Source organism: Orycteropus afer, unplaced genomic scaffold (assembly GCF_000298275.1).
Source record: "Orycteropus afer afer isolate SDZICR_OR568_19922 unplaced genomic scaffold, OryAfe1.0 scaffold00650, whole genome shotgun sequence".
Lineage (NCBI taxonomy): Eukaryota > Metazoa > Chordata > Mammalia > Tubulidentata > Orycteropodidae > Orycteropus > Orycteropus afer.
The window spans coordinates 732,828-744,300 of record NW_006922237.1 but is presented as its reverse complement, the minus strand read 5'-3'; the positions used below and the strand labels follow the sequence as shown (position 1 = coordinate 744,300).

Genomic DNA, 11,473 nt, shown 5'->3' with positions numbered 1-11,473 from the left:
ATATTCTTCATCAACATCATAATTAAAATGCAACTATTCTTCATATTTTATTTATTGTCACTTTCTATGAGAATAAGGTGATGTGAAGATACCAAGGCTTTGGTCAGGCTTTGCCATATAGTTAGATATAAATAAATATTAATTTCCTTTTTACTTTTGTTTAACTTACTTGAATTCAGGATATAAAACCCTGAAGAACATGCATGGCAAGAATTACATTGAAAAGCTTCTGCTGTGACTTGGAGTTTCTTGAACTCTTTTGTAGGTCCTTAGTGTGTAAGCAGGAGTTCTGGAGGCTCAGTGCCTAAGGCATTGGACTGCTAACCAGAAGGCTGGCGGTTCAAACCCACCTGTCCCACTTCAAAAGGAAGATTGGGCAATCTATTTCTCTAGTGATAAACCAAACCAAACCAAACTCACTTCCATACCAAAGAATGGGCCACTATGAGTTGGAACTGAGTAGACAGCAGTGAGAGAATGTGTAAACTGTAAACCTGAAATTGGAAAGGAGCCCTGATATATGGCTACTATTCTCCATCTTCTTTTCCTAAACTATACCTTCAAACTTTTCATGTCTCTAAAGAAATTACATTTAAAGAAGCAGAAAATAATGAATAAGGAGAAGAATATAACTTTTGACCAAATGGTATGAAAACATTTATAACTGGATGAGCAAGTTCAAGAACTATGAAATAATTTTGAAGTAAGTTCCACACAAATTTTATCTATTTTGTACTGGCTACTTCTACCATCGGTAGGTGTTTGCTAAAAACTGAATAAACGGATTCAGCTCAGGTAATTATTCACTCATGCCAAATCCCCAGCATTAAGGTTTGTTATATTTGAAAATCACTTACTTTTTTTTTTTCAGTTTTCTTATTACAACGTCAAATACAAGAAAGTAAATAGATAACCATTATAAATTTCACTGCTACACAAAACACAATACACAAAAAATTTAAATTTCACACACCTGTAAATGGAAGTTCAATGATCTGGTATAGGTATTTGAGCTGCAAATGCAGTATTCATCTCATAAAATGATTGCTTTTCTCCTTGCAGATTAACTATTTCTAACCCCTACTTTCCCCACATCTCCTGAAACAATGCAGCAAAATAAGAGTGTAACTGAGTTCATTCTTTTAGGATTGACACAAGATCCTAAGAAGCAAAAAATAGTGTTCATAATTGCCTTAATTTTCTATACTGGAACCATAATGGGCAATTTGCTCATTATTTTGACCATCAAATTCAGTAGGACACTTGGGAGCCCCATGTACTTCTTCCTATTTCATTTGTCCTTTGCTGACACCTGCTTTACAACTTCCACAGCCCCTAGACTAATTATGGATGCCATCTCTGCAAAGAAAATCATATCCTACAATGAGTGCATGATGCAAGTCTTTTCACTGCACTTCTTTGGTGCTGTCGAGATCCTTGTCCTCATTCTCATGGCTGTTGATCGCTATGTGGCCATCTGTAAACCCTTGCGTTACCACACTATTATGAAAAGACAGGTGTGCATCATCTTGATTATATTTGCTTGGATTGTGTCTTTTATACATTCTATATCTCAGATTGCCCTGGCTCTGAAACTACCCTTCTGTGGACCCAATATGATTGATCATTATTGCTGTGATTTGCAACCCTTATTAAAACTTGCCTGTATGGATACTTATGTGATCAATGTACAGTTGGTGGCCAATAGTGGGGCCTTTTGTTTAAGTAGCTTTGTGCTTCTCATGATCTCATACTGTATTATCTTGCATTCACTGAGGAATCACAGTGCAGAAGGGAGGAAAAAAGCCCTTTCCACTTGCACCACTCACATTACTGTAGTCATCCTATTCTTTGTTCCATGTATATTCATATATACACGTCCAGCAACCACTTTACCCATGGACAAAATGGTGACACTCTTTTATACCATTGTCACACCCTTTCTCAACCCACTCATTTACACCCTAAGGAATGCAGAAGTGAAGAATGCCATGAGAAAGTTATGGAGTATCAAAATAACTTCAGAAACCAAATGATGACATGAAGGTATGATGATGTATTTAAAAATGGGCCTGGATCTAAAAAAATAAATAAATAAAATATGATAACATGTGATTGATGTCTAACTTCCACCCATAAGAACTCATTGCTGTAGAGTTGGATCACATTCTAAGTGACCCCTCCTTGTGTTTCTGAGGCAGTATCTCTGTGAAAGTAGATTGCCCAATCTTCCTTCTGAGGACTGGTTGGTGGGTTTGAACCACCAGCCTTCTGGTTAGCTGTCAAATGCCTGAGCCAAAATCAAACCAAATCCCCTGACAGTGAGTTGTTTCTGACTTATAATGATCTCATGGGGTTCCCAAGGCTGTAATCTTTGCGGAAGCTAACTTCCTCATCGTTCTATCACCAATTGGCTGGCAGTTTTGAATGGCCAATCTTTTAACTAGGAGCCCAATGACTTAACCACAGTGCAACCAGAGCTCCTTAGCATATGTAAGGTGGTGGGTTAATTACTTTTGTTCTAGTTTTGTGGGCAAGATGAATGTCTAACATCATCTTTTTTGTCAGAGCTAGATAGAATGTCAGAACAATTCAGATAATTACAGACCAAGGTGGCAGCAGCCTGACCCAATCCTTTCCTGAGAGATCAATTCTGGAATGGCTGACCACGAACTATACATCTTAATTCTAAATCTGCACTCTTCCTTTTGATATATACAATTATAGCCATGCAAAGTTGTGAGAATCCATAAGAAAAGTGCAACCATTTTTCTGTGATCTTAAATTCTGTATATAATATATTCTGAGTAAGGTATGCAACTTCCCCTTGGACAATTCCAGATTAAATGAACTGAGCTTATCAACATCTTCCCTTCTGTTATGTCAGTAGCTTTTTCTTTGAAGAGTTCCATGTTTCTGAAGCAGAGGATTTTTGTGACGTAGTGCCTAAGACACCTGACTGCTAACCACAAGGCTTGTGATTCAAACCCACCAACCATTCCTTGGAAGGAAAACAGGGCAATCTACTTCTGAGATACAAGCTCAGAAAGCCATGGAGAGGTCACATTGAGTTGGAACTGACTCAATGGCAGTGAGGTTTTTTTTTTTTTGGTTTTGATACTCTAAATTATTCCTCTTATTTTACTATGGATATTAAGAAAAGGTAATAGCAGGGAATTTTGAATACAGATTTATGATCTTGAAATAGCTAGGAATAAAAAAAAAAGAATGCGTTTAGAAATTCTGAAAAATAGGACATATGTATTTTATCACAGGTCATCTCTTTTATGCCTATGCCTGAGGGAAATGTCATTGGGAAGAGTAGAATTTCTTGATTTTCACAATCATTGCTATATGTGAAAATGCAAGAATTAATAGGCCTTTGAACTATGTATATGGGATCAAATTGAGAAAAGCAACTCGAAAGATTAGATAGAAATCTTAGGGGGTAGTGAGTTCATGTTAATGTGGGTGGAACAATTAGGAAAAGGAGGGTGAAAATGGTTTCACAGCTAACAAATGTAATCAGTGTCATTGAATTGTACCTGTAGAAATTGCTGAATTGGTGTGTACTCTTTCTGCTATCTATATTCTCAACAAGAAGAAAAATAAAATATAAACAAAATGATGTCTTTGAAGTTCAATAAAATCATCTTCCCTTTTATATACATAAACAGGTCTTCACCACATGACACTAATTTGTTGTCCATGTTAATGGTCCTGGTTCTTCTGGGCATTTCCTGGATCTAACTTTACTGTGAACTAAAGTTATCTAACTTTACTGTCTAGGGAAAAAAAAAAAAAAAAGCTTGGAATAATATGAGGTCATCCATCAAGAAATCTGAGATGAGATTAGACAAAGTAAATAAAAGACAGGCATTTACAGTCCATATACAGCTCATTATCAACATTAATGTAAGTGTAAAGAAATTGTTATTGTTAGGTGCTGTTGAGTCAATTTTAGCTACATGTCATGTGAAAGAGAAAAACTTCCCAGTAGGCCGTAATCGATATGGAAGCAGATTTCCAGGTCTTTATTACTCCAAGATGCTGAGTGGGTTCAAACAACTAAACTTTCAGTTAGCAGCAAAGCACATAACTATTGTACAACCAAGTCTCCTTATGAAGAAATACATTGACCAATAAAATCAATGACCTGCAAGATCATTACTGGGACAGGTTATTTGTGGCCAGGGTATAACAGTGCAGTAATAGATGTTTTGGGGAATGAGAGAAGAAAAGAGAAGGTAATAGAACAGAAGGGAAGGTAAAGGAAAGGAAGTGGAGGGGGGGAGCAGAAAGGAGACAAGATGAGGGGAAAGTAGGGAAGGGGAAAGGAGGGGAGAGGCTAATAGAAGTGAAGAAGAAATGACATTCTTTACCTACTACACTTGGCAAGAGAAAAAGCTATACCTTTAAGTTAAAAAAAGAAAAAAAGAAAGAAAAAAAGGAAATGGAAAAATCAGAAAAAAAATAACAAAGTACAATAAAGCTCTTACCCTGTGTATGTTTATTTTCTGTATTTTAACATACACAAATCTGAGCATTAAAATTTTTCATACATTTAAAACTTCAGGAATGAAATTTTAGAGTACTTTCTATGCTTCATGCCAATCTACTTTGTAATAATAGTAATAATATTAACATAAATATATTGAGAGATTATTTGAATACTCTAAGATTATTACATAATTTATTACTCACAATAATGCATAATTTGACATAAGTATAATTAGATATATTATGCAGATAAGACCAGAGAAGTTTCTAGAGATTAAACAATCAGCAAGATGCAGAACTTGTGTTTCTGAGATTAGTACTTTCAGACTTTCACCTTAAGCAACCTTATATAAATGGAGGGTTCTAGCAATTTAGAATTAAGGATATCAGAACCAGAGTTTTATTGATTGTTCATTTGAGCATAGTGCCCAATTTTGATTGAAGTTTCTCAAGCTAGCCTGCAATAATCCATAGGAGGAAATACCTGGTTATCATTTTACCAAACTCTCCCAACAAAAGTCCATGCCAGGATTCTTCTTAGAGATGTATACAGGGGACACATACAACACCAGTTCTTGAAAAATTGTTGTCTAGCCATTTCCACTTACTTTGCAGTAAAGTTTTAATGTTATAAAGTCCAACGTATCATTTTTAATCAATAATGTGATCAGAATTGTTTTAAAATTGTGTCCATTCGAAGGGTAAAGATTTATCCTAAATACACTGTATGTACTTTAACCTTTTACATGTTACGTATAATATTAACATCTATCTTGAAAAAAAATTTCTATCGGGTGTAAGGTATTGGTTAAGTTCTTTTTTTTTTCTTTTCTCTGATATATAAGGAAGGCCAACAAGCCCATCACAATTATTTTTTAAAGATCATCTTTTCTTTAATAAATTGCCCACATAAATTCATTGACAAATAGTTGACTACATGTATATATAAATTTGGAGTCTCTATTATTCTGGCCCATTGATTTGCTTCTGGTTCTTTATGAGTACACCACATAATTCTGAATACTGAAGGGATATAATAACATCACTTGAAATCAGGTAGTGTAAGTTCTTCAACTTTATTCTTATGTAAAGTACTAGGAACTTATTCGTATATTTATATTTCCAATTATATTTGAATCAATTCATAAATTTCAAAAAAGATATGACTATTCAAATTTTGTGTGTGATTGCTTTATCCTAGATATTATTTTAGGTAGAATTGACAATTGCAAAATGTCAAATTGTCCATTTCAGGAACATAGTATTTCATTCTATTTATTGAGCTCTTTTCATTTTCACAGCAAAGTTCTGTAGCTTCAGTGTACATATTCTGCACATATTTTGCCATATATATTAAGTATTTATATTTTAATGTGATTAAAATAATATTTTCAAAATTTGGTGTCTGATTATATTATTATTACCAAAAATGGAGTAACACACATGGAAGATGAATAAGTTAACTGTTTGTATAACAGGTGATATGATTTTCCATACAGATAATACTAATGAAAGTAAAGGAATGACACTGTAAGTACTAGAGAAGTGTTGGTCTAATAGAATGAGTTGCATATGTATTCTCTTCTGTTGCATTTTGTGGAAGAGTTTGTGTAGACTTGGCATTATTGGTTTGTAGAACACTCCAGTGAAGATATCTCAATAAGAAATATCATTGTGTGAATATATGAAGCAACAATTAAAATGTATTTGAGAGACTAAGATTACTGAGATTATAAAATATATATATATATATATATTTTGTAATGAACTTTGGTAGCTTATATCTTTCAGGTAATTGTCAATTCTATCTAAGTTGTTCAATTTTTGACTTTAATATGTTCGTTGTATTCTCTTTTAGTCCTTTTAAATTATGTGGAATAAGAATATAATAATATGATTTTGGTAGTTAGGTTTTGAGAATGTGGGCAGCTAGATGTAGTTATTCCTCCTGATAAGACTGGTGATCAACTCCATGGTGAAGTGTACTGGAGAAGCTCAGTACCTGCCTTAGGGATGTGGTCTGCTTCCAATATATAAGAAGAAGCATTAAGAAAGTTCTCAAAGCTTTTTGGCATGCTTGGACCCTGAATGTAGCTGAGTCTTCATTCAGCAACCTGCCATGCTGTCTGCTGATCTTAAGATTGTTCCTGGACTTGAACCAGTGGCCTGCCATGTTGTATGATAATCTTGGGACTATGCCATTTTACTTGTTGACCTTGGGCTTGTTAGCCTCAGCAGCCAGCAGCTGCCTGCTTAAAGAGATGCCTGGAGCTCCAGTGAGCTAGGAGCAAGAGGCAGACATGAAGTCCACAGTTGAGAGGTTTTCATTGAAAGAAGAAAAATGAGAAAGCCTAAGAATTATATGAGACACCATTAAAAGGAAATACTTAGGTGTGATTGGAATTTCAGAACAGAAGGAGACAGAAAAAAGAGAGATGCAGAGAGAACATAGAGAATATTGTTGAAGAGTCATTGTGTTGTTGTTGTTGTTATGTGGCATGGAGTCAGGCCTGACTCATAGTGACCCCTCCTTGGGTTTCTGAGGTGATATCACTACGGAAGTAGATTGCCCAACCTTCCTTCTGAGGAGTGGCTGGTGGGTATGAACCAGAAGATTCATTAGCAGCCCATTTTCCTGATGCCATGAAACATGAGAAAACATCCATTTATAAATCCCTATGAACTCCAAATAGGATAAACCACAAAGGAAAATCACCAAGACATAACCAATTTATTTTTTAAACCAAAGACAAAGAAAGAATCCTGCAAAGCAGAAAAGATAAGACCAAGCACTAACTTGTAGGCAGAAACAACACAGGCAAGAAGGCAATGAGATCAAGTATATAAAACCCTGGGGGAAAAACAAAACAAAACAAAACATGCCAACCAAGATTTATATATCCAGCAAAATGATCCCTCAAATATGATAGTGGAATTAGGTCATTTCCAGACAAACAGAAATTAAAGGTATTTGTAAAAAACAGACAATGTTACAAGATATGCTAAAAGGAGGAAGGGAGACAGAGAACCAACATCAGACAACAACCTGAGATTAATACACATGACAACATCATTCTGAAACCAATCCAGATAAAGAATTTTCAAAATAAATAAACCTATTAAACTGAAAATAAGTAACCAGACACATCAATATGTAAGCAAAGAGAACTACAAAACAAAATGAAGGAACAAAAAGTGTAATTAAAAACTAGCAACTGGAGAGGAAGTCAAGACCAAATCAAGATAGAACAGACTGTTTTAAACTTAGGAAGGTAATAAATTATAGAGTGATCATAGAAAAATGAGACACCTTCTAACCAAAATATAAACGTAGAAAATCATAAAGATTCAGAAGGTAAAATTAACAACAATCACAGAAATGCAAATAAAATCCATAAATACAATAAAGTCAGCACAGATAAAATATATGGAATGAAGAAATAATCAGAAACACACACACACACAGACACACAAAATAACAGCAGTCAATTCACACAAGAATGCCCAGACTTTGTCTTTCATGCTTTGGTTAGGTATCAGAAGGCACCATTTCCTGGCAAAGGATTTTGTCCTTGGTAGGTGGCAGGTCAGAGAAGAAGGAGAAGCTCCTCAGCAAGATGGACTGACATGCATTAGTGCCAGCAATAAAGGGCATGGGCATAGCAAGCATGATAAGGATGAGGCAGGGCTGGGCAGAGTTTCATTCTGCTGTACGTAAGGCTGTCAATAGTCAAAACTGACTCAAGTCCACATAAAAATACCAACACATCCATACCTAATGATAATTACACTGAATGAAAATGTATTACATACACCAGTCAAAACACAGGAAGTAGCAGACCTCATAGGAAAACATGGGAAAAAAAATATTACACAAAAATTAAATCAAACAAACAAAAAGCTAAAAATCCAAGGATGGAAAAACATATCATGCAGATGGCAACTAAAAAAGGGTAAGAGTAACAATAATAATTTCTGATAAAGGAAAAAAAAAACAACAACAACACCATGAAAGACAAGTAAGGGAATAAATAATGACTAAAATTTCAACCCAGCAAGAGGACATAACAATAATAAATATCTACACAGTCAATGAAACTTGAAACTCAAACCTACTCCCATTGAGTCCATACACACTGAATAAAACAGCCCCAAGATACATCAATGAAACTTTAAAAGGAAAGAGAAATAAAGAATTCCACAATAATAGTAGGCTACTTTAATACAACACTTCCAATGAAAGGAAGGAAAACAAGAAAGAAACTCAACAAATTCATAGAAGGGTTAAACAACACAATCAATCAATTTGAGCTTATAGACATATACAGAATACTCCACCCAAAAAAAGAACAATATTCATTATTTTCCAGTGCACATGGATCATTCCCCAGAATAGACTACATGTTTGGCCACTAAAGAAGCATCAATAAACTTAAACATTGAAATACTACAAACAAAAATATCTCCTCAGACCACAATACTAGAAAATTAGAAATCAGTAATTGGAAGAACAAGGTAAAAAAGTCAAATATGTTGAAATTGAAAAACACTGTGCTTAAAAACTACTGAGTCATATAAGAATTAAAAATGGCATAAATAAACTACTAGACTTAAATGAGAATTAAAACATGATATGCAAAAATCTTCAGGACACAATAAAAACAGAGCTGAGAGGTCAATTTATAGCAATAAATTTACATATTAAAAAGAAAGGATCACATTCAACACCTTAAGCACACAAATGTAATTACAGCACAAATAAACAAAACAGGAAAAAAAAAAAAAGTATTTTTTTAAAAAAGAAAAAAACCTAGGGTTTGGTTCTCTGAAGGGATTAATAAAATCAACAAACCAGTGGTAAATCTAACAAAAGAAAAGAAGGTAAAGATATAAATTAAATGGATAAGAATGGAAATGGGAGCCATCAAGACTGAGCCAACTGTAACAAAAAGGATAAAACAGAATAATATGGAGAAAGTTACTGCGACAAATTGGAAACTCATTAAAAAAAAAAAAAAAAAAAAAATCCAGAAACACACCACCTAACTAAACTAACAGAGGTTGAGGTAAAAAACTTGAACAGACTCATCACATCATCACAAAAGAAGATAATAAGGGATTAAAAAAAAAAACAAAAAAAAAAAACACCTCCCAACAATAAGTCTTGTCCCCGATAGTTTCACAGGAGAATTCTATGAAACATTTAGAGAAGAGCCAACAACAATTGTATTAAAACTATAGCAGAACATAGAAAAGGATGGGATAGTCTTGTAGGAAGCAAGCATAACTCTGACAATAAATTCCAACAAAGACATCACTAAAAAAGAAAATTATACACAGAGTATCTCTTATAAGCATAGATATAAAATGCTCAACACAATTCTAGCCAGTAAAATCCCACATCATATCCAAAAATAATATATCATGACCAAGCAAGATTAGTACCTGGGAGCTCTGGTAGCCTAGTGCCTAAGGCACTTGACTGCTAACCAGAAGGCTGGCTGTTCAAACCCACCAGCGACTCCTTGGAAGGAGGATGGGGCAAGCTACTTCCGTAGTGATACTGCCTTGGAAACCCAAGGAAGGGTTGCTATGAGTCAGGTCCTACTCGACAGCACATAACAACAACAACATGCAAGGAAGGTTCAACATTAGAAAAATAACCAGTGGAGTCCCCCACATAAATAAAAGGAAGGAAAAGAAACACATGATCATCTCATTTGATGAATAACAAGTAAAATCCAACACCCATTCCTGATAAAAATTGTCAGCAAAATATGAATAGAAGAGAAATTCTTCAACATGGTTAAGGGCATATACACAATACCAATGGCAAAACCTATTCTCAATGGCCAAAGACTGAAAGCATTTCCATTGTGAATGGGAAAAAGATAATGATGCCCTTTACCACACTCTTACTCAATATTGTATTGGCATTCCTAGCTAGGGTAATAAGGAAAGAAAGGGAAAAGACAGATGTCCAAACTGGTAAAGAAGAACGGAAATGATCTCTGCTTACAGATGATATGATCCTATGCATAGAAAATCTTAGAGACTCAGCAAGAAAGGTACAGGAGCTAATAGAAGGACTCAGAAAGCGGCAGAAGACAAGATCAACATACAAAAATCAGTCATGTTCTTTCCTCTACTTTGAAAAATAAGTAAGGAAAACAGTACCACTTACAATAGCATTGCAACATATGAAATACTAGCGACAAGACTGCATCCTGCTAACATATTCCACCCACTCCCTCTACAACAAGTACCTGGAAAACCTGACAGAAACAGATACAAACAATGATCCTTGGATCCTTAGCTTCTAATGAGAAGATAAAGAATTAGATGAAGCACTGATTGGAAAAGGAAATGAGGTGAAGTCAGTAACTTGGGAAAGAAAAGAAGCCAGGAGTAGCCAGAGGAAAACAATTTTAAACACAACAGCATCAGATGCATCAGATGAAGGGGGGAAAAAAAACTTCCATGGAATCCACATGGGGATAAGGACACTATATAGACAAACTGGGAACAATTCAAAGGAGCTCTGGTAGCACAGTGCCTAAGGCATTTGACTGCTACCCAGAAGGTTGGTGGTTCAAACCCAGTAGCCACTCTTTGGCAATCTACTTCCATGAAGATTTACCATCTCAGAAACCGAGTGGGGGTGGCTATGATTTGGAATCTGACTCATGGCAGTGGGTGCTTTTGTGGGGGCATGGAATTCAAGGTGAGCTGAAGCAGTGTGAGAACTGGGAGAGGAACATTCAGGGAAGTGAATCAGACTTACAGTGTGACACAGGCAGCCACAAAATGATAGTGAGGTTGTGGATCTTTGCACGGGCAGACTGCTCCTTCTTTCTCCCAAAGAGGGGTTGGTGGGTTCAAACCGATGGTCTTTTGGTTTGCACTATGCCACCATCTTCTAGGCTGAAGACTTAAGTAAAGGGAAAATTCTGTATTGGGGCTGTTGAAGATG

At 35.3% G+C, this 11,473-nt stretch overlaps 1 protein-coding gene across 1 annotated transcript; it reads left to right on the top strand.

Annotated features, from left to right (window-relative positions):
- The first annotated feature begins 1,106 nt into the window (after positions 1–1,106).
- LOC103210777 (olfactory receptor 4C11-like) lies at positions 1,107–2,036 on the top strand. Its single transcript, XM_007956688.1, has one exon. The coding sequence runs from the start codon at positions 1,107–1,109 to the stop codon at positions 2,034–2,036; it is 930 nt and encodes a 309-aa protein (XP_007954879.1).
- Positions 2,037–11,473: the final 9,437 nt, after the last annotated feature.